This window comes from Oryctolagus cuniculus, chromosome 1 (assembly GCF_964237555.1).
Source record: "Oryctolagus cuniculus chromosome 1, mOryCun1.1, whole genome shotgun sequence".
Taxonomy (NCBI): Eukaryota; Metazoa; Chordata; class Mammalia; order Lagomorpha; family Leporidae; genus Oryctolagus; species Oryctolagus cuniculus.
In genome coordinates this window covers 5892891-5915251 of record NC_091432.1, presented here as the reverse complement: position 1 = coordinate 5915251, position 22361 = coordinate 5892891, and the positions used below count along the sequence as shown (strand labels likewise).

The 22361-nt window shown below is 67.9% G+C and overlaps 3 protein-coding genes across 3 annotated transcripts; 1 reads left to right on the top strand and 2 right to left on the bottom strand.

Annotated features, from left to right (window-relative positions):
* Positions 1-634: 634 nt before the first annotated feature.
* On the bottom strand, positions 635-3756 carry CFL1 (cofilin 1). Its single transcript, XM_051827941.2, has 4 exons — positions 3527-3756; positions 1486-1793; positions 1319-1395; positions 635-1236 (listed from the first exon to the last, which is right to left on the bottom strand). The coding sequence occupies exons 1-4, from the start codon at positions 3527-3529 to the stop codon at positions 1124-1126; spliced, it is 501 nt and encodes a 166-aa protein (XP_051683901.1). The 5' UTR covers positions 3530-3756; the 3' UTR covers positions 635-1123.
* Positions 3757-5832: 2076 nt separating this feature from the next.
* On the top strand, positions 5833-10689 carry MUS81 (MUS81 structure-specific endonuclease subunit). Its single transcript, XM_070068367.1, has 16 exons — positions 5833-6104; positions 6189-6318; positions 6449-6552; positions 6893-7054; positions 7147-7215; positions 7295-7380; positions 8222-8359; positions 8496-8591; positions 8675-8796; positions 8876-8973; positions 9233-9349; positions 9443-9538; positions 9644-9772; positions 9864-9967; positions 10357-10440; positions 10530-10689. Exons 1-16 carry the CDS (start codon positions 5970-5972, stop codon positions 10594-10596), a joined length of 1737 nt encoding a protein of 578 aa, XP_069924468.1. The 5' UTR covers positions 5833-5969; the 3' UTR covers positions 10597-10689.
* A 189-nt stretch (positions 10690-10878) lies between these two features.
* On the bottom strand, positions 10879-17360 carry EFEMP2 (EGF containing fibulin extracellular matrix protein 2). The gene is made up of 11 exons (XM_051827938.2): positions 17189-17360; positions 16806-16917; positions 16541-16589; positions 15844-16050; positions 15273-15395; positions 14857-14973; positions 14621-14740; positions 13149-13268; positions 12948-13074; positions 12516-12711; positions 10879-11363 (listed from the first exon to the last, which is right to left on the bottom strand). Exons 2-11 carry the CDS (start codon positions 16914-16916, stop codon positions 11202-11204), a joined length of 1332 nt encoding a protein of 443 aa, XP_051683898.1. The 5' UTR covers position 16917; positions 17189-17360; the 3' UTR covers positions 10879-11201.
* Between the last annotated feature and the right edge of the window lie 5001 nt (positions 17361-22361).

Here is a 22361-nt window from a genome sequence, read left to right as displayed (position 1 = left end):
GGCTCACCTTGGCCTGATTCACAGCGGCCATGGACCTGGCCCTCATCAATGAGTCAGCTGTGCAGGAGACAGGAGCCGGGCTGTGCGGTGGAGGAAGCAGCTCAGGCCCCCCGGGCAGGACTGGACAGCACACCAGAGTGGCCCTCACTGCCCAGCACAAGCTGCACAACCAACCAGGCCCGGCTCCAAGCCCCCTCGAGTGCGGGTCCTCACAGCGCCAGCAGCAGACACACCCTGGCCTCTGCCACCCCAGAATGGCCCACCCGGCAGCCCTAAGCCACCAGCACGAGGAAGGCGGCGACCGTCAGGCATCTCAGACCCTGGGGCTGGGAATGCTGTCATGGGACAAGGTACAGATGCCGCTCTGTCCTCGAGGTCCTGAGGCAGTCTGAGCCCTCTGGACTCCCACAGCCTGTTTCAGAGGCTGACCCCTTGCTCGTGTGCCTGGAAGACAGAAGTGGCTCCAGTCCGTGGGTTCCTGCCACCCATGGAGCCGCCTCGGATGGAGCTTCTGGCTCCTGGCTCTGGCCTGATCCGGCCCTGGCACTTGAGGAGTGAACCAGCAGATGGAAGATCTGTCTGCCTGCCTTTCAGATAAATCATCTTAAAAAAAAAAGAGAGAAGGAAACCCTTGTTGTTGTTTTCGTTTTTTTTAATCGAAGGTCCCTTACTGGTCCTGCTTCCGTGGACGTGAGTGGTCGAGTCGGGGGCGGGGAGGTCATCTCCACAACATTCCATTTATACACAGAACTACAGACGAGCACAGTCACTACTGTGGTTAGAAGTTGGCAGCACGGGAAGGGAACGGGATAGGCAGGGGTAGGGGTGTCGTTAAAAAAAATACAGGACTCCCCCAAACTGGGGTGCCGGGGGGGGGGGCTTGGTCTGTTTCAACCCAAGAGGAATCAGAAAATCAAAAGCAGTTTGGGGCGGCCAGAACCGTCAGGGATGGGAGGGGGAGGAGGGTCCAGGGGGAGGGGGGCTGTTTGGCAACTGGGGCGAAGGAATTGCCCTCCCCCTGCTGGAATCCCCCCAGCCCCTCCGGCCTGGCAGGGAGGGGGCAGCCTGCAACCCCCAAGGGCAGGTCTGGGGCTGTCAGATGCGCCGGGCGGGGGCTGGGGGCTCACAAGGGCTTGCCCTCCAGGGAGATGACGGCGCTGCCCCCCAGCTTCTCCGCCAGGGTGCAGCGGTCCTTCACCTCCTCGTAGCAGTTGGCTTGCAATTCATGCTTGATTCCTGTGGGGAGGGGGCATCTGTGAGCGGAGGCAGGGGCCGGCTCCCGGCTCCCGGCTCCCGGCAGCCCAGGCCCGGCCCTCACCTGTCAGCTTCTTCTTGATGGCGTCCTTGGAGCTGGCGTAGATCATTTTGCTCTTGAGGGGCGCACACTCGGGGGCCCTGGAGAGACACGAGGCAGGAACTCGCGGCCCGCACCGCCCCTCCCGGCTCCCGGCTCCCGCGGCGCCGCCCTCCCGCAGCCCCGCTCACCAGAAGATGAACACCAGGTCCTCCTTCTTGCTCTCCTTGGTCTCGTAGGTGGCGTCGTAGAGGGCGTAGCGGCAGTCCTTGTCGGGCAGCATCTGCACGAAGGTGGCGTAGGGGTCCTCCACGGTCTGGCCCACGTCGCCCACCAGGATCTCCTTGCCCTCCTCCAGCACGATGTTCTTCTTGTCCTCGCTCAGGCAGAACAGCACCGCCTTCTTGCGCTTCTTCACCTCCTCGGGCGTCGACGACTTGCGCACCTTCATGTCGTTGAACACCTTGATGACGCCGTCAGAGACAGCCACGCCGGAGGCCTGCGAACGGGCGGGGGGCGACTGCGTGAGAGGCCGGAACGCCGCCCGGGGCCCTCCCAGCCCACGCCCCGGGCGGTCACTCGGCCTGGACAGCCCAGCGCCCTTCCTGCTTTCCACGGCCCCGACGGTGAGGACCCGTGGGAGCAGAGCCTCTGCCGAGGTGCGGGTCCAGAGAGGGGCTCCGGGCCGCCCAGTCCTGCTCCCGGCACCGTCTCGGCCCTGAACAGAGCTGCCCACCGAGCCCGCCAGAGCTGAGAGGGGGCCCAAACACTTCAGCCCCCGCCTCCTCTTCAGGAGGCGACCAGGCCCCCAGGACGTCGGCAGGAGCGCCCACGGAGGCCCTGCCGTTCCAGCAAGTGGGTCAGACAGAATGCAGGCACCTGCTTCCCGACTGGGGTCTCTCCCAACCAAGGCAGGAACCACAGCCCCCAGCCTCTGCGGGTGGCCAAGGGCCCCAGAGGCCACGGGAACGAATCGAAGGAGTGCAGTGGCGGCACCCCACACGGGAGCGCTCGCTGCCCAGCCAGCTTCCTCCCTACGCCCGCAGGGGCAGAGGACGGCCCAAGTGCGTGGGCCCCTGCCACCTGCGCAGGACCCCAGGACGGCGTGTCGGGCTCCCGGCTCCAGCCTGGCCTACACCCGGCTGTGGCGGCCGTTTGGGGAGGGAACCAGCGGATGGAAGACCTCCCTGCCTTTCAGATAAACAAATATTAAAAAAAAAAACTTAACAAGCCAACTGCGGCGCCCCAGGCCCCCGAGAGCTCTGCATCAGGCCCGGGGCGCCCTGGCCAGGAGGGGGAGCGACTGTCCACGATGGGGAAATCTGCACCCCCCAACTGCAGAGGAAGCTGGCCACGTGACCCAGCCGCTTCCGGAGTGGGCGGGGAGAGGACACCGAGAGCCCCGGCCCTCTGCCCAAGAAAACCTCGAATCCGAGGGGCAGCGGCGCCTCCAGGGCCCTCCGTTCCCCGGAACCGCCAGCAGGGCCGCTGGCCTGCCGCCCAGGGCCGCCCCGGCCTGTCCGCCGCCTGCCCAGGGGACCTCGGTCCCCGCGGCCGTCGGGCCGGACACAGGATGCGGGGTGGTTTCCAGGCGGCGCCTGCCTGGATCACTTCCCTAAACTCGGCTCCCTCTTCCGGGCCCAGCCGGGAGAGCCGAAGCCCCGGTAGCCCAGGGGGGCTGCCGCGACCCCCGGCGGCCGCGACCGCGCGTGTGCGCACGCGCCGGCCGGCAGCGCCGCTCCAGCTCGCGCCCCGGCGGGACCCCGCGCCGAGCCGCGCGCCGCAGGCCCGCAGCCCCAGCCACCTGCTCTCGCCGCGGGAGGGGCGCGGGGCCGGGACCGCGCCAGGGTGGGGTGGGGCGCGCGCGCCTGCTGCCTCGCCGCCCCCGGGGCCGGGCTCGGGCGCCGCGTGCTCCGGAGGGGCGCGCGCCCCCGCGAGACGGCGCGCGACGCCGGCGGCTCCGCGAGGGGCGCGCGCCCGCGCCCCCTCCCCCACGGCCGCGGCCCGCGCGGGCGCAGCAGCGCGGTGGGGGAGGGGAGGCCAGGGGGCGCGCGAGCGACGTCCGAGCCGGCCCTTCGCGGCGCCCACGAGCGCGCACGCGCGTCCCGGCGCCGCCCGCCTCCCGGGGCGAGACCCCCTCATCCCGCCCGGGGCGCTCGGGGCCGGGCTGCAGCTCCCGCTCCGCCGTCGCCCTCGGCCGCCTCCCCTCGGCCGCCGCGGCCTGCCGCTCACCATGTTTCCGGAAGCGAGAGGAAGATGGCAAGGGGGCAGAAGGCGGAGGAGACGAGAGCCGCCGCAGCTGCTGCCTGGACCCGACTGAACGCGGCCTCTCCCGGCCCCTTCCGTTTAGTAGGAGCCGCACAATGAGGGGCGGGGCGGGCTTCCGGCGCTCCCTCGCGGGGCCGACGGGAAATGGAGTCCGCGCGGCCGGCGGGCGCGCCGAGTCGCCCGCCGGCTCCCTCGGCCGGCCCCGCGGTGCACGCCGGGAGGTGTAGGCCGGGGCCGCGAGGGGCGGGGCCTCCGCGCGCAGCGCGCGCCCATTGGCCGAGCGTCCCAGGAAAGGCGGGCGCGCTGGCGAAGTGACCCGAAAAGGATCCCTCAGAGGCTCCAGATCCCGGCGCGGGACGGGTGTCTGGAGACCTCGGGTCTGCGGCGGCCGAGGGTGGCGGGGGGCGTTGCTTTCCCGACAGGAAGCGGCTGTTCGCTGGGCTGGGACCCGGCCCTACACCGGGAGAATCGGCAAAGCTGCGCTCGTCCCCAGAGAAAAAGGCGGATGCGGCTCCCACGGCAAAAAGAATAGAAAACACAGGGGAAGCCGCGAGGACTCTGTGTGGTTTATTCATTTATTTTCAGGTGTTTTGCAAATTCAGGGCTGTCAGGCGGTGAGGAGAGGAAACGCGTGTGAGGCCAGACTTGGGCCTGGCTCTCGGGTGCACAGGTGCACGGTTTAACGCGGGCAGAGCCGAGGCGCGAGCGAGCGAGCGAGCGGGAGAGCAGAGCTCCGGAGGATGTCCTCGGCCCGGGCCCCCACCGCGGCCCCCGAGCAGGGGCGCCTGCCGCGGAGCTCCGGGGACCAGGCCGCGGCCGCGCCCCGCCACCCCCGGGCGCCCCGCAGCTTCCCGGGAGGGGGAGGGGGCCGCAGTCGCCCTGGAGACGCGCTCGCGGCCGCCCCCGGCCGCGGGATGCCCTAGATGTCCTTATTAGGACATGAGCCTGGCGGGGGCGGAGCCGGCCGCGGCGCCGGCTTCGGGCTCCTTATAAGGCCGTGCTGGGAGGGAGGCGGGCTGGGCCCCGGCGCCCGCCCCTCCGGCCCTCTCGGGGGGTCCCGGGCCCCGCACGCCCCTGCTTGGGGTTCGCCCGCTCTCGACCTGGGACTGCTGCGGACGCCAGCAGGGCCCGCTCCCCCTCCCTGCGCCGAAGCACCTGCTTACGTGTCGCTCAACCTGGGCCCACCGAGTTCCATCTCCAAACCTCGCTGGGGGAAGGGGGTCCCGCGCCTCCACCGAGCCCCCGAGCCGGGGAGCCTCAGCCCCGGAGCGGCTCACGTGCGCCCCTCTGGCCGCCACACCTGCCGGGACGCACACAGCGCCTCTGCTCTCACCCCAGTCCGCCCAGCTAGGGCTTCCGCCGCCGCACACCCCAGAGCCCCTACCCACAGAGGCACCTGCGCTCCGCTGTCCCCCGACCCCAGTCTCCTGGAGTCTCCTCACGCCCCCTCCCACAGATGCACCTGCGCTCCGCTATCCCCCGCCCCCAGTCTCCTGGACTCTCCTCGAGCCCCTATCCACAGATGCACCTGCGCTTCTCTGTCCCGCGCCCCCAGTCTCCTGGACTCTCCCCGAGCCCGTACCCACAGAGGCACCTGCGCTCCGCTGTCCCCCGCCCTTCCTGGACTCTTCTCGTGCCCCCTATCCACAGAGGCACCTCAGAGGCACCTGCGCTCCGCTGTCCCCCGCCCCCAGTCTCTTGGAGTCTCCTCACGCCCCCTCCCACAGAGGCACCTGCGCTCCGCTGTCCCCCGCCCCCAGTCTCCTCGAGTCTCCTCGAGCCCCCTCCCACAGATGCACCTGCGCTCCGCTACCCCCCGCCGCCAGTCTCCTGGACTCTGCCCGAGTCCCCTCCCACAGAGGCACCTGCGCTCCTCTGTCCCCCGCCCCCAGTCTCCTGGAGTCTCCTCGAGCCCCCTCCCACAGATGCACCTGCGCTCCTCTGACCCCCTACCCACAGATGCACCTGCGCTCCGCTATCCCCCGCCCCCAGTCTCATGGACTCTCTCTGAGCCCCCTCTCTGCTGCCCCGCTCCGCCGGGGTGAGGCAGGGCCTGGCGGTCCTCCTCGCCGCTAGGGGCGCTGTCCGCCCTCCTCCGAGGGCGCGTGGGGCCCCCGCTCTCGAATCCGCCGTGGGAGGAAGGGGCGGGTCGAGGCTCAGGGGCCTGGGCGGGGCGCGCCCGAAAAGCCGGCCGCGGCCGGGCGGGGGCACCGAGGCGAGAGGTGGCCGCGGCTGCGCTGGGCTCCGGCCACTGAGGGCCGCGCGGGGGCGGGGAGGGCGGCGGGAGGCGCCTCTCGGGCTGGGCCACGTGACTGCAGAGGTTCCCGCCCTCAGTCCCTACCCCGGCCAGGTGTTCGAATCCAGCCACAGACCTGGCGGCGGCCCGGCCCCGCGGGCGCCGGGGCTCATGGCGGCGCCGGTCCGCCTGGGCCGGAAGCGCCCGCTGCCCGAGTGCCCGAACCCGCTCTTCGTGCGCTGGCTCACCGAGTGGCGCGACGAGGCGGCCAGCAGGGGGCGCCGCACGCGCTTCGTGTTTCAGAAGGTGGGTGCCGGGGGCAGGTGCGGGCCGAGCCGGCAGGCGGGACCGACCTGCCCTGACCCGAGGCCTCCCGCCCGCCTCCGCCAGGCCCTGCGCTCCCTCCGGCGGTACCCACTGCCCCTGCGCAGCGGGAAAGAAGCTAAGATCCTGCAGCACTTCGGAGACGGGCTCTGCAGGATGCTGGAGGAGCGGCTGCGCCAGCACCGAGCGTCCGGCGGTGAGCGCCCGCCGCGATGGCCTGGCTGCGGGCTCGGGCTTCCGCTCGCCCCGGGGCTGGCGGGTCTCCAGGCTGCACCCCGGGACCCTCAGAGCTGCGGTGCGGGGCTGACGCTCTTACGCTCCCGCAGGCGGCGATGGCGATGGCGATGGCGATGGCCAGGGCTCACCGTCCGGAGCGAGGAGTCCCCCCGGCGAAGGGCCGCCCGCCCAGGCCCAGGCCCCTCCCGTGGCAGTGAGAAGGGGGGGGGAGGGCGCAGGGGGAGCCGGGCACTAGGGGCTTGGGGCGTTAGCAGGCCTGAGTCCGGCTCTCACCACGGCTGCCGGGCTTGGGGCGAATGACACCCTGTTAGTGCTTTAAGCTGTAAGTTGGGATGTTGGGAACAGCTGGCGACAGCTCCACGCTCAGCCACTTAGGGAAGCCACGGTGGGGTCCTTGCGCGGGCAGACTTCAGTGGGAGGGGGATCTGGGGGGCAGCAGGTAACTCCCAGCCCCTGCCACTGCTCCTGCCGCCCCCCCCCCGCCTCTGCCCCGATTTCTAGGGGGTCGACCCCCCTCCCGGCCCGTTTTACAGGTGGGGCAGCCGTGGCTTGGCCGGGGGCCTGGCTCCCTTTCCCAGTCCCCCTCTGCCTTTCAGGCCTCCGCGCAGCCCCAGGCCGGCGGCTCCGGTGGCTACTGGCCGGCTCGGCACTCAGGGGCCCGGGCGGTGCTGCTGCTGCTGTACCAGGAGCACCTGGTGCGTGCCGGGCCCCCGGGAGGGGGACGGGCACGGGGGCGGGCGCGGAGCAGCCGGCGCTGAGCCTGCCCCCGCGTGTCTGCTGGCCGTAGAACCCCGAGGGCCGAGGCTTCCTGACCAAGGAGGAGCTGCTGCAGCGGTGCACTCAGATGGCCGCCAGGGTGAGCCCAGGGCGCGAGCGCGGGGCCTGACCCGCGTGGCAGCGCCGCGGCGCTCTGAGCGTCCCCTCCCACCGCACAGGTCACTCCCGGGAGCTCGCGGTCCTGGCCAGCGCTCCGCTCCCTGCTCCACAAGAACCTGGTGCTCAGGGCGCACCAGCCAGCCAGGTGCGGGACACGGGAGGCGTGGCGGGGCGGGGGCGTGGGGGGCAGTGAGCATGGTGGGGGGGCAGTGGGCGTGGCGGGGGGGGACAGTGTGCATGACCCGGGCAGTGAGCGTGGCCGGGGACAGTGAGCGGGGCGGGGCAGTGGGCGTGGGGGAGACGGTGTTCGTGGTGGGTGGTGGGCGTGGCAGGGGCAGTGGGCATGACCCGGGTGGTGAGCGTGGCCGGGGACAGTGAGCGGGGCGGGGCAGTGGGCGTGGCAGGGGTGGGGGGGACAGTGTGCATGACTCGGGCAGTGAGCGTGGTGGGGGGCAGTGGGCGTGGCGGGGCAGTGGGAGTGGTGGGGACAGTGAGCGTGGTGGGGGACAGTGAGCGGGGCAGGGCAGTGGGCGTGGGGGGGGGCAGTGAGCGTGGCGGGGGCAGTGTGCGTGGGTGGCAGTGGGCGTGGGGGGGACAGTGAGCGTGGGGGGGCGGTGGGCGTGGGGGGGCGGTGGGCGTGGCGGACTCCCGTGGGCTCCCAGCAGTTCCCAGACCTGATGCGGCGGCTGGGGAGTGTGGGAGTGAAGGAGGCAGGGGCGGGTGAGGGCAGCGGGAGAAGCGGTTCGAAGGCCTTAGAGTGGTGAGCGGGAAGATGAGGGAGGAGTGCGTGCCAGAGGGTGCATTTCGCAGACCTGGGAAGTGGCACCGGGCAGGGGTGGGAAGGCGGGGGCAGGAGCGGGAAGGTGGGCACAGGGAGCCGCTGGGCTTGTTTGCGGGAGGCCAGCCCGGCGCAGCCCAGCGTGGGGCAGGCGAGAGCCTGCCAGGGGCCAGGGAAGAAGGCAGAGCTGTGTTGTGTCCCCTCCCAGGTACTCGCTCACCGCGGAGGGCCTGGAGCTGGCCCAGAAGCTGGCTGAATCGGGACCGCGCTCGGTGGACGCGGGCGTGGGGCCCGAGCAGCCTCCCGGGGAGGAGCCGGCAGTGCCAGGGGCGGCCCCGGCTGAGCTGTGAGCAGGGGCAGGGGAGGAGGGGGCCTGGAAATGAAGCCGCCGCCCCGCCCTGCTCTGTCGCCTGCAGCTGAGCCGGGGCGCTGGGGGCTCTGGCCTCCAACACCACCTCTCTCCCCCTCCCCCTCCCCCGTAGTGGCGCCAGCGCGGGGGGTGTCCAGCAGGCAGCGCTGGAGCTGGGGCCCGGGGAGTACAGGGTGCTGTTGTGTGTGGACGTTGGTGAGACCAGGGGGTGAGTGAGGCGGGGCAGCCTGGGAGCCGGCGGGGGGAGGGGATGCTGGCCTGCCCTGACCTTGGCCTCCTCTGCACCACCAGGGCGGGGCACAGGCCCGAGCTACTCCGAGAACTCCAGCGGCTGCGTGTGAGCCACACGGTGCGCAAGCTGCACGTCGGGGACTTTGTGTGGGTGGCCCAGGAGACCCGGCCCAGGGACCCAGGTAAAGGTGGGCAGGTGTCAGAGGCGGGGCCAGGCGGGCAGGGGACGCGCCCCCGAGACGCTCCCTGGCTTCTCCGCAGCAAGGCCAGGGGAGCTGGTGCTGGACCACATCGTGGAGCGCAAGCGGCTGGACGACCTGTGCAGCAGCATCGTGGACGGCCGCTTCCGGGAGCAGAAGGTTCCTTGGCCTCCGCACACCCCGCCCGTCCCTGCCCAGGGGCCGCCTCAGCGGGGTCAGACCCCCGCGGTCCCATCCGGACGCACGGCAGCAGCCCAGGGTGCCCAGCCCTGCGGTCTCCAAGGAACCAGGCCCGGCCGTCTGGGAGTGGAGTCTGACGCTGATTTCCACAGGGACTCCGTGGAGACCAGGGCAGGCGGAGAGGGCCCAGGGCACAGTGTCCATGTCTGACCCTCCCCGCCCCACCCCTGCCTTCCAGTTCCGGCTAAAGCGCTGCGGCCTGGGGCGCCGGGTGTACCTGGTGGAGGAGCACGGCCCGGCCCAGAACCTCAGCCTCCCAGAGAGCACGCTGCTGCAGGCCGTCACCAACACCCAGGTGAGCGGTGGGGGGGGCCGCCGGCCCGTGCCAGGGGCGCCTGGGCCCGGGGCTCGGGCGGGAACCTCCCTGCCTCTCCGTCCCCTCTGCTAGGTCATTGACGGCTTCTTCGTTAAGCGCACGGCGGATATCAAGGAGTCGGCGGCCTATCTGGCCCTCATGACTCGGGGCCTGCAGAGTCTGTATCAGGTGAGCTGGCCACCTGCCTGCCACTGCCCGTACCTGGGCCCCCACGTGCTGCGGGGCGCTGGTCCCTGAGGGCTGCCACCTGGCCTCAGTGCCGCCTTCTTCTAGGGCCACACCCTACGCAGCCGCCCCTGGGAGCCCCCCGGGGACCCGGGATCCGAGACCAGGCCCAGCCCGAACCCCCTGTGCTCACTCCTCACCTTCAGCGACTTCAACGCTGGAGCCATCAAGAACAAGGTACTGCCTCCGCGCACTCGGCTCCTTCTTGCCTGGCCCCGCCCCCCCGACACTGCCCCCGCCCCCTCTGACACCGCCCCCGCCCCCCCAGGCCCAGTCCGTGCGAGAGGTCTTTGCGCGGCAGCTGATGCAGGTGCGTGGAGTGAGTGGGGAGAAGGCAGCGGCGCTGGTGGATCGATACAGCACCCCGTCCAGGCAGGTGTCCACGAGGGCCCCCGCCCTCCCCACGCCCAGACCAGTTCAGCTAACACCTGGGGTTGGGAGGGCCTGGCTGTGTGGGCCGTGTAGACCCAGGATGGACGGATCCGGCTGACCCCGGGGATCTTGCAGTGGGCAGCGGGCCCCTGGGCGCTGGGGGAGGCCACGGGCGGGAGGGAGACTGGGTGCAGGGGGTGGGGGAGGCCGCTGTGGGAACTTTGCTGGTTCTGCCCCGTGTTCCCCAAGGAGGGGGGCAGGTGGGACGGAGCGGGACCTTGAATGCCAGGCGTGGGAAGCTCACAGCCTCCCGCCAGCAGGCCCAGAGCCTTCCCGGGTGGGCCAGCCATGAGGTCAGCCCTCGCCCCCTCCCCCCCCCCCCCCCGCAGCCTCTTGGCCGCCTATGATGCCTGCGGCAGCCCCAAGGAGCAGGAGATGTTGCTCAGCACCGTCAAGTGCGGGCGTCTGCAGAGGTGAGGCCAGGAGGCGGGGCGCGGCAGGGGCGGGGCGGGGCGGGGCTGCCCTGGGCCCAGGGGGCCCTCACCTGCCCCTCTTCCTGCAGGAACCTGGGGCCTGTTCTGAGCAGGACCTTATCCCAGCTCTACTGCAGCTGCGGCCCGCTGACCTGAGCTGCGCCGGGAGGCAGAGCCCCGGCTCCCTCCCTCCCTCCCTCCCAGGCCTTTTAACCAGGGCCTCGGGCCACAATAAAAATGAAGTCTGCAGCCTCGGTGTGTGGGGGGCGCGTGGGCCCAGCAGTCGTTAGAGCGAGTCCTCCAGGCCTGGGGCTCCCGGGCCTGGGGCCGCAGTGCGCGGCGACCTTGACCTGGTTTGCAGGAGCGGATGGTCCCTGAGCAGAGTCCCGCTGCTGCGAGGTTCTCTGGCTTGGGAAAGAAGAGTGGAAGACCACAGCAAGCAGTTGCCTCCTTTATAACTTAGAACACAGGCCCAGGGAGCGGCGAGGGCTGTCCGAGGCCTGGCCCGGAGCTGGGACTGGGCCCGTGGCGCTGTCCGTCGTGGGGGGGGGTGTCCGCAGGTCCCTGCAGGGGGCCAGCCAGGCCTACTGCACTTCAGTCTGCACATTCCCCTCCTTCCCTCTGGGGGCAGCCCCGCCCCTCCCCGGCGGCCTGGGCCAGCAGGGCTCCTCCTTTGTCCCTTTATTGCCTGTCCCTCTCTGCCCCTCACAACGGCATCTTGCACGTGAGCGGAGCAGTCACCCCGCGCCCCCACCCGCCCCTCAGAAGGCGTAGGCCCCCACGAAGACGGTGAGTCTCAGCACGGAGCTGGCCCGGTAGCTCATGAGGGAGTTCATGGTGACCATCTCCAGGTCCAGCACGTACTCCCGGGGGCCTGTCACCGGCCGGGCAAGGACCAGCATGGCGCTGACATTGTTGATTTGCTGCAGGGCACACGGGTTGGGTCAGCCTGGATTCCGGGACCCTGCTCCAGTCACCGTCTCCCCTCCCCTCCTGCCCTCGGGGAGCCACAGGTGCCCCCCCCCCCCCAGCCGGTTCTGTCCAACCAGGGCTCAAGGCCAGGTGTGACGCTGCGGGGTGGTGAGGCCTTTGGTGACTGGAGCGGGCAGACTCCCCTTTGAAGCACCCACTTCCCAGAAATAAAAAAAAAAAAAAACTGGCAGGCGCAGTGGCACAGCAGGTGAAGGCCCTGCGGGGGGCACCCGCGTCCCACAGGGGAGTGCCTGGCTCCGGCTCCTGCTAGTCCCCCCGGAGACCTGAGTGCACGGGTTTCTGCCGCCCATATGGGAGACCCAGAGGGAGTTCCTGGCTTCTAGCTTCAGTCTGGCCCCGCCCTGGCAGTTGCAGATATGTGGGGAGGGGGTGAACCTGCAGATGGAAGATTCTCTCTCTCTCCCTCTAACTTCAAATAAATAAAGTTTAAATAGCTGGCGTGCCGTAGCAGGAAAAACAGCTGCCTATGACGCCGGCATCCCATATGGGTGCTGGTTTGAGTCCCGGCTGCTCCGCTTCCAGTCCAGCTCCCTGCTAATGCGCCTGGGAAAGCAGTGGAAGGTGGCCCAGGTGCTTGGGCCCTGCACACATGTGGGAGACCCGCATGAAGCTCCTGGCTTTGGCCTGGCCCAGCCCAGTGGAATATCTTTTTCTCTGTGTGTCTAACTCTTTCAAATAAATAAATCCTTAGAGGGAAAAAAAATGAATAAGTAAAACCCAAGCACGGACCGCAGACACACCGCACACGAGGGCCCTGGCTTGAGACTTGCGCTGCTCTGTGGACCCCCTCACCTACAGCCCCACCAGCAGGGCTGCATCCTCTGGCCCCAGACCCCTGCACGAGCCCCCAACACCATTCCCTTGTTTTATGGGTGAGGAAATTGAGGTCGGATGGTAGACACCATACCAGGCCTAACCCCCTCCCCCCTCCCCCCGCCCCGGGGAGCAGCCCCACCTCCCTACAGAAGCCCCACCTCCCCGGGGGCGGGGCATGGCACGGAACCACGGGAACGTCTCCCACTCCAGGCCCACTCCAGGCTTCCGGAATTCAGCCGAGGGCTGGGGGTGAGGGAGAGCCTTACCCTGATGTAGAAGTCTCCCTGTGAGTTCCCGGCGCGGATCTGGAAGGCGTTGTAGGCGCCGGGGTAGACAGACGTGGCCTGGATCTGGAACACGTCGGCAGGGACGCTGCGCTCGGAGGTGATGCTCATGTAGCGGTGCACGATGGACGAAGGCTGCTCTCGACACAGGGGATTGGAAGCCGGACAGAGGCAGCGGCTAGAGACCCCAAGGCGCGGGACACAAATGAAGTCCTAGCTCATCTTCCCAGGCCCCCACCCCGGCCCCGAAACTTCGCCCACCTGCTCCATTCCCCTGGAACTGTGGGCAGGGTTTAGCCATGAAAGACTACAACTCCCATCAGCCCTTGTGGGCACTCATCCGCTCAAGCGGGCAGCAGTCCACCCCAAAGCCTTCTGGGTGTTGTAGTTTCTGCTGGCACAGCAGGGACTCACTTGTCTGACACTTGCACGTAGGGCTCCACGCAGCGGTTCGTGTCCACGCAGCGGTAACCCCCGTGGAAGTTAACACAGGTTTGGGCCTCAGAGCACTGGTGTGCACCGGACTCACACTCATCGATGTCTGCGGGGAGGGGGCAGAAGCGTCAGGCCGCCAGCCCCCGACGCCCCTGCCTGCCCCACCTGGGCAGGCCGTACCTTGGCAGAGGCGTGAGGCCATCAGCTGGTAGCCTTGCGGGCAGTGGCAGGAGAAGCGTCCCGGCTCGTTGACACAGCGGTACTGGCAGAGGTAGCTGGAGTAGCTGCACTCGTCGATATCTGCGGAAGGCTGGGGGTGAGGACCCCGGGCCCGGGGCAGGCCTCACGGGTCAGCCCCACAAGGCTTACTGCCAGGGCCCATCACGTGTCGGGCTGAACGTGGGGAGGCAGAGATGAGACAAGGCCCTCCGCCCCAGTAAAGGGCAACAGGGGTCACAGAAGGGCTCCCAGTCCTGCCCCTGGACGGCCCGGCCCCACGACAAAGAAGCTCAGGGCGTCTGCAGGCTCAGATGGACTTTGGGGAACCCCGCTTCCCCTGCCTTTAGAATGAGTGAATGAGGGGCTGGCGCTGTGGTACCGAGGATAAAGCCGCCACCTGCAATGCTGGCCTCCCATACAGGTGCCGGTTCAAATCCCGGCTGCTCCACTTCCGATCCGGCTCACTGCCAACGCCCCTGGGAAAGCAGTGGACGATGGCTCAAGTGCTCGGGCCCCTGCACCCATGTACGTGGGAGACCTGGGTGAACTTCCAGGCTCCTAACCCAGCCTGGCCCAGCCCTGGCTGTAGCGGCCATTTGGGGAATGAACAGCAGATGGAAAATCTCTGTGTATATACCCTGTGTGTGCATAACTGTGCCTTTCAAATAAACAAAAATATGTTTAAAAAACTTGCACAGGTCAGACTAGAGGGATCATGAGGGACCTAGTTTGCAAATCCTGAAACCCCCCAGGGGGCTACACATGCAGACCATTTTCTTTCTTTCTGTTTTTTATTTCATTTTCATTTTATTTGAAAGGCATAGAGACAGAAACCTTCCATTCGTAGTTCACTCCCCAAAGAGCTGCAACAGCCGGGGGTCAGGGAAGCCCAGAGCTCAGTGCAGGTCTCCCGTGTGAGTGACAGACACCCAGCTACGGCGGCTCCACCTGCTGCCTCCCAGGGCACCAATTAGCAGGGAGCTGGGACTGTGAGTGGAGCTGGGCTCGGACTCAGGTATTCAGGTACGAGGCATGGGCAGCTCAAGCAGGGTCTTCTCCGTCCTCTCCAACACCTGTCCTGGGCCCACGTTTCCGCAGGCCCAGGTAGGTAAGGAGGTGCACTGTACGGGGCAGGTTCTGGAGAAGTGACAGTTCGTCTTGGGGCACTGCGGCTTCCACTGTCCTCGTCCCACTTAACCCTTGAGAGGACCCCCCCTACGGCAGGGAAACAGGCTCAGACCAGCGACTGCCCCTGTGCGGCCTGACCCCCGTTCCAGCACTCCTGAGCCTCTCTGTCCTCCGTCCCAGGCTGGGAGTGCCCTGTGGCCAGCCCGGGGTGCAGCACCCTGCAGGGGCGCGCGTCCGTCCACAGTGGACGGGACGTGGGGGCACCCTGGCCGCCGCTGGGGGAGCCCGCGCAGGGCTGAGCTCACCGCTGCAGGAGAAGCCGTCGCGGTGCAGCTCGTAGCCCTGGTGGCAGCGACACAGGAAGGTCCCGTAGGAGTTGAAGCAGCGCTGCTCACACGGGGCGCCCATGTCGCACTCGTTCACATCTGGGGGTGCCGGGACAAAAGCAGAGGGGCAGTCTGGGCTGGCCGCCAAGGGCGCTCCCCCAGCTCATACCTCCCAGCCCCGGGGGCCCCAGGAGCCCGGCCTGGCCCAGCCTCACCCACACAGGAGCGGTTGTTGGGCCCCAGCTGGAAGCCCGGTTCGCACTGGCAGCGGAAAGAGCCGGGCAGGTTCACACAGCGGTGCTGGCAGTAGCGGTAGCGGCACTCGTCAACGTCTGCGACGGCGGCGGGGAGGGAGGCCGCGGAAGGCGCCAGTCAGTGGGGCCCCCACTCGAGGCCTCACTGCCCACAGACCCGGATGTCTCTGGGCAGCTGGACGGGGCCAGCCAGCCAGAGGACGCACGCACGCACAGGCACACACACACACACACATGCGCATGCGCACACACACGGTGTCCATGCAGTCCTCTGTGTCTGATGGCAGGAAGGCAGAGGGGGCCGGGGGCTGGGGTGACGCCCGGGGGTGGGCTGGAGTTGGGGGCTCAGGAACAGACAGGCTGCTGGCCGCACTCACCCACACACTCCGGCCCGATCTTGCGGTAGCCATCCGGGCAGGTGCACTCGTACGAGCCAGGCAGGTTGTGGCAGTCCTGGCTGGGCCGACAGTCGTGCAAGGCCTGCGCACACTCGTCCACATCTGCAGCAGACACCCCTGAGCCTCCGCCTGGGGTCGCTCACGCCATCCGGCGAGGCAGGCACCCAGCGTGGGAGGACGCAGTCCAGAAGCCACCACGAGGGCACAGGAGACCCCTCCCACCCGCCCACCAGCCTGGGAGGCAGCAGGAGACAAGGCTCTGTCCACACCCTCAGCCCCCAGCGACCCTGATCCCAGGACACCCCCCGCCAGGGCCCGCGGCTTCCAGGGGTGCAGTCCAGATCAAGGCTCCTGCAGGGTCTCTGCAGCACGTGAGGGGAGGGTCCCCTGGGACTGGCCCCGGACACAGCGAGGGCCTGGATGAGGGGCCGGGCAGCCCCTGGTGGCCCCCAGGAGCCATCAGTAAGGGCTTGGAGCAACGCAAGAACGCGAGCCCAAGTTGCGAGAAGCGTGGCGACAGCATGGGACGCCCGGGCCCAGAGGGACTCACCCACGCAGCTCTCCTGTTCGTCGGGCTCATAGCCTGGCGGGCAGGAGTTGGGGTGCTGAGCGGGGGGCACAGGCGGCGGGGGGCCCTCGCCGTGCAGGTCGTTGATGACGGAAGCGGAGCGCGGCAGACACAGGTAGCCCCCGTAGTGATTGATGCACTTCATCTCGCCCTTGCAGGCCTCGGGGATGGTCAGGCACTCATTCACATCTGCGGGAGGCGGCCTGCTCGGCACAGCCGGTCCCGGGAGGGGGGCCGGCCCCGGGCGGGGCGGGGGGGGCGAGGCAGGAGCCCGCTTGGCCCTCCCTGAGCTCCACAAGCTGAGGCAGCCTGGTGTACCCAGGACCCCTCCCCTCCACACGGCCCCGCCACAGGCTGGAAGTGGGGAAGGGGTTGCCACTGCTGCCCCCACGCTGCCTCCAAGGGGGTCCTGGCCCTGGCTCAGCCGGGCAGTGATCTGCAGCCCCCCCCCCCCCCGTGGACACCGCCCTCCCAGGTTGCGATGGGGCAAAGCCTTCCATGGGACCAGCTGCTCCGGGGCTCCCCCAGTGGCTCTCCCATCTACCCCGGGGGGGGGGGACAGGGTTACCGGGGTTCTTGGAGAGGGAGGGGCCGCCCTGCCCTGCTGGGCTGGGTAGAGCACAGGCCCCCTGGGCTCTGGTCCCTGCTCCTGGGGGGCTGGTCCCCCTGTCACACTCACCCCGGCAGTGCTGGCTGTCTGGGTCCCACTCATAGCCATCGGTGCATTCCTGGAAGGAAACCGGAGGCTGCAGTGGTCACCCAGGGTCCCCTCCAACTGGCCAGGCCAATAGCAGGGCCTGAGCCTGGGCCACCCTCCCAGTCTGTTCCAAACAACGGCCCCCAGCTGCTCTACCGGCCGGGCTGGGGGGGCGAATCTCCCCCAAGAACAGCCTCCGGGGACCCTGGTCTCCCAGTGGTAGGCCACCCGCCCCCGCTGTCCCCACCGTGTAGCTGTCCGGTTCCTCGGAGTCCTGCGGTGACGCTGCCCCCAAGAGCAGCAGCAGCAGCGCCCAGAGCAGCAGAGACCCAGGGAGGCAGGAGGCGAAGGGGAGCATCCTGCGGCCGGGAGGGGGCGGGCGGGTCAGGGGCCTCTGCCACGGCCGCCCCATCCCCCCGCACCGGGCCCCGGCCCCGCCAGCTCCGGCTCAGGTCCGAGCCTGGGGCCCTGCAGCCCCGCAGGACCCGGGGCCCACTCGTTTCGTAGGCCCGGGTTCCGGGCCCACTCCGCCCCCGCCCGGTTCCCTGGCGGTGCGGGCCTCTCGGCCCGGCGGCCGCCGACTCTGCCGAGACTCCGGCCCGCGCCCCCCTCCCACGGGCCGCCACTCACTCGGCCGCGACGCCCCCGCGGCTCCGGCGGCTCCAACAGTGCCTGCGGGCGGACGGACGGGCGGACGGCGCAGCTCCCTGGACGCGCGGCCCCAGGAAGCGCCCCCCGCCCGCCCGCCCGCCGCGGTGCGGCCCACCCCGGCGCCTCCGCCCGCCCTTCGGCGGATTCCTGAGCCCGCGCCAGGGGGAGGGACCCCGACCCCCCGCTTCTCCGCCCCCGGCCGGCGGCCGCAGGCCCCCGCCCGGTCCCCCGCGGCGCCTCCCGGAGCCGCCTCCCGGCGCCGGGCCAGGGTCCCCCAGCGCTCGATCGTGGTGCCATGGACCTGGATGCCAAGCCCCCAGACTCACTCGGGGGGGGGGGCAGGCCCTCATCAGAAACGTCATCCCGCGCACCTGGCTGCTACCTACGCGCGCAGAATTCCTTTCTGCGCACCCACTGCTCAGTCCCGCACCCCCAGACCCTCATTCTGAGCCTCCCCGAAGGTAGGATCCGAGGCCCCACCCAGCCCTGGGGCCTCCATCCCCTCACTCGACCCCCCCAGAATTGTATTCTGTGCCCCCAGACCGTCACTCCAGACGTCCCCAAAACTTCACCCCGGGCCCCCGACCCTCGCCCCGGCACGAGACGCTCCCGGGTCCCGGGAGCAGAGCTGCCCATCTCTCCCTTCTACCCCCCCCCCCGCCCCGCCATCTCCCGCCAGGTGGTCCCTGCGCTCCTGCACGGCCTCCCCCGCCCCCGCGCTCAGCCCTCCAAGCCGAGGTCGGGGGCGGGGGCGCAGGTCCCTTTTGGCCCCAAATGAATGGCAGGCCCCCGCGAAGCAGGGACAGGGTGCACTCGGGGGCCAGGGACGCCAGGCTCCGGTGCCAACGCCTTCGCGACCCTCCTCTCGCCCGCGCCCCCCACTCGGCTTCCGACCCCTCCCCCAGCGGAGGGCGTGGCCGGGGCGGAGCCCGGGAGGGTTCGACTCCCAGGAAGGGGCGGGGCTTCGCGCTGCCCACGTCTCAGGGCTGGGCCAGACGGGAAAGGGCCGCGTGTGCAGGGCTCCCGGCACCCCGCAGGCTGCGAGAGGGAACAGTCGGGTCTTCCCGTCCCTTCCCCATCCCTGCTTGACCCCCCGATCGCCCCCAACTGACCCGGTGGGGCTCAGGCTGATGCATTCCTACCACCTGCCCAGGGGCTGGGGCAAGAAAGCCCGAAGTCCGAATTCTTGAAAACCAAGCGTTCACGAGTGTTGGCGAGGGTGCGGAGAACTCGCAGCCCTCCTAGGCTGCAGCTGCTAACATCATCCGGCTGTGTCCCCAGATGTTACCAGGCAGGTTCGCTCCCAGGTATGCGCCCGGGAGACTAGACGGGCGACAGGTACACACCCGCCCCGGGAGACCGGACGGGCGAAAGGTACACACCCGCCCCTCCCCAGAGACTGGACGGGCGACAGCTACTCACCGAAAGTCTGCTCATAGCAGCACCGCGCTGCGGGCTTCAGAGCGCTGGAATGTAGCAGCAACCCCACCAGGGTCAGTCAACCAGTGGGTAGCACACCCCCACGTGGAGGGTTGTCCAGGCGTGAGCAGGAACCCAGCCCGACACAGGCTGCCAGGGGGCTGAGCCTTGGACACCTTGCACTCAGCGAGAGGGACCAGACAGGAGGGCCACACTGTCCACTTGTAGGAAGTGACCAGAACAGGCAAGTCGATCCGGACAGAAACCAGATTAATGCTGGTTGGGAAAGTGGGGGTGACTTGGCGATATACGACTTCTTTAGAAAGAAGGACAATGCTCTGAGTGTAGTAGTGAACGCTTGCATCCACGCAAATATACTAAAAACCCATGCACACTTCGTAGTGTGTGAATCACAGATCAACACAGCTGTTATTGAAACAGCACTAGCTCCTGGCCGTGGCGCCGTGGTGCCGTGGTCCCGCGGGTTAGGCCGCCCCCTGCAGTGACTTCAGTTCCCTGTGAGCGCCGCACCAGTTCCCGTCCTGCCTGCTCCGCTTCTGACCAGCTCTCTGCTGTGGCCTGGGAAGCAGCAGAAGACAGTCCAAGCGCTTGGGCCCCTGCACCTGTGTGGGAGACCCGGATGAAGCTCCAGGCTCCCGGCTTTGGCCTGGTCAGCCCCATCTGGGGAGTGAACCAGTAGATGGAAGATCCCCCCCACACACACACCCTGTAACTCTGCCTTTCTTTTTTTATTATTATTATTTTAATTTTTTTTAAAAGAATAATCCTTTTATTTTAAGATTTATTTATTTATTTGAAAGTCAGAGTTGCACAGAGAGAGGAGAGGCAGAGAGAGAGAGAGTTTTTTTGTTTTGTTTTGTTTTTTTGTTTGTTTGTTTGTTTTTGACAGACAGAGTGGACAGTGAGAGAGAGAGACAGAGAGAAAGGTCTTCCTTTGCCATTGGTTCACCCTCCAATGGCTGCCACAACCGGCGCGCTGCGGCCGGCGCACCGCACTGATCCGAAGCCAGAAGCCAGGTGCTTCTCCTGGTCTCCCATGGGGTGCAGGGCCCAAGCACTTGGGCCATCCTCCACTGCACTCCCTGGCCACAGCAGAGGGCTGGCCTGGAAGAGGGGCAACCGGGACAGAATCCGGCGCCCCGACCGGGACTAGAACCCGGTGTGCCGGCGCCGCAAGGCGGAGGATTAGCCTAGTGAGCCGCGGCGCCGGCCCTCTGCCTTTCAAATAATAAATAAATCTGAAAATAACACTAGATCCTGATTCTCAAGAGCTAACCATTCCAGGCAGCTGCACAGAGCTGGGGCCGTGGTTCTGCCAAGCCAGGGAAGGCACCAGTGTCCCGGCTGAGGGAGGCCGAGAGACCTGGCCCGGGGCAGAATCTGAACTCAAGTCTGGCCGACGCGGGGACTCCAGGGCTCTCTGCCCCAGGTCAGAGCATCGAGGGCACAGTCTGAAGGCGCACTGGGTGCTAGCCAGGTGCTCCACGAGGTTCCCCCCTCCAGGCCAGCCCCTCCTGAGAACAGCCACTGCCACTTCAGAGCTGGGAGCACAGGCCCAGCGGGAATGGCTCAGTGCACCGTTCATGACTCAGACTTGAACTTGAACCTCCATCTTGGTGCTCTGCAGGCCCAAGTGAGCCCACCTCTTGGAAGCGGCTCTGCAGAATGACCCTCCCAGGCTCTGGGGGCCCAGGGATCGGCCCCGCCCTCACCAGCTCTGCACTGGGCCCCTCCCAAGCCTCACCCTGTTGGGGGTCTCTCCTAAGAAGTCGGGCACTCCTCCTAGGTGGGGAGGCCTCTGGGTACCAGCCAGGAGCTGTGAGGGAAAGACTAAATTAGGGGCTGCTGCTCGGGCGTAGTGGGCTAAGCTTCCACCTGTGGCACCGGCAGCCCATATGGGCCTGGTTGCTCCTCTTCCGATCCAGCTCTCTGCTATGGCCTGGGAAAAGGAGTAGAAGATGGCCTGCCAGCACCGCGGCTCACTAGGCTAATCCTCTGCCTTGCGGCGCCGGCACACTAGGTTCTAGTCCTGGTCGGGGCACCGGATTCTGTCCCGGTTGCCCCTCTTCCAGGCCAGCTCTCTGCTGTGGCCCGGGAGTGCAGTGGAGGATGGCCCAAGTGCTTGGGCCCTGCACCCCATGGGAGACCAGGAGAAGCACCTGGCTCCTGGCTTCAGATCAGCGCGGTGCAGCGTGCCGGCCGCGGCAGCCATTGGAGGGTGAACCAAAGGCAAAGGAAGACCTTTCTCTGTCTCTCTCTCTCTCACTGTCCACTCTGCCTGTAAAAAAAAAAAAAAAAAAAGAGAGAGAGAGAGAGAGAGAAAAGAAGATGGCCCAAGTCCTCAGGCCCCTGCACCCACATGGGAGACCCGGAAGAAGCTCCTGGCTCCTGGTTTCAGAATGGCCCAGTTCCGGCTGTTGCGACCATTTGCGGAGTGAACCAGCAGATGGATGACCTCTCTCTCTCTCTCTAATTCTACCTAAATAAATTAAGAACTAAATAGACCCTGTGCTAGGCACCAGGGACCAGCACTGGCTAAAGGGACCAGGACCACCTGGCCTCCCAGAGCTCACGTTCAGGGGTGGGGGGGAGGGGATCACAGGGGACGTCTCCCGCACAAGACAGGTGGTAGGACGCTGCTCCAGCTCTGCAGGACGACCCAGGGCCTTAATCACAGGCCACACACAGCACCAGACTGGCTCGCGGCCTGAACCTGGCGTCTGGATAGAACCACGGGGCAGTCTACCCATTTCTTTTGAAAATTTTTATGTATTTACTTGAGGGACAGAAAGAGTGCTACCATCCCCAGGGCTGGGCTAGGCCACAGCAGGAGCCAGAGGCCCAACCCAGGTGTCCTGGTGGGCGGCAGGGCCCAGCTGCTTGAGGCGCCCCTGCTGCCTCGCGGGTGTGCGTCACAGGAAGCCGGTGCGCAGCCCGGGCACCTACGGGGGAACGCAGGCCTCTTCAAGCAGCGCCGTGACCGCTGAGCCCGCTGCTGGCTGCGCCCTGCCCCGGCACCCTTCAGCACAGGCACCCCTGCCTTTTGTCAAACAGAGGAGTCCCTCGGCTTAGGACAGGGCGCGCAGCCTGGCAGCTCAGGCTGGAGCGTCCTCCCCCTCCCCCCTCTCTCTCTCACCCGGGGAGCCCTAGGCAGACACCCATCTCTGCTGTCAGAGGACACTTCCCCCGGCATCCGCTTAGCACCAGCAGCAGTAACAGGTGCCCCTCCACGTGCTGCTCCCTGGACTTGCCCTTCCCTGGGCAAAACCCCTGACAAACAGCTCTGTCGACCAACGCCCCCACCCCAAGCCTGCTGCAGGCCCTGTCTCGTCCTGGGCACTCGGACACAGGCGTACTGGACACGCCGTGGCATGGCCATTGGGAGCCTGATGCCACACGGGCTATGCAGGTTACACTTGGGGAGCAGAGGGTGCAGTGGCGCAGCGGGTTAATGCCCTGGCCTGCAGTGCCGTCATCCCATACGGACGCCGGTTCTAGTCCTGGCTGCTCCACTTCCGATCCGGCTCTCCGCTGTGGCCTGGGAAAGCAGTGGAAGATGGCCCAAGTGCTTGGGTCCCTGCACCCACATGGGGGACCTGGAAGAAGCTCCTGGCTCTGGACTGGCTCAGCTCCGGCCATTGCAGCAGCCATCTGGGGAGGGAACCAGCGGGTGGAAGACCTCTCTCCCTCTCTGTCTCTCCTCTCTGTCTAC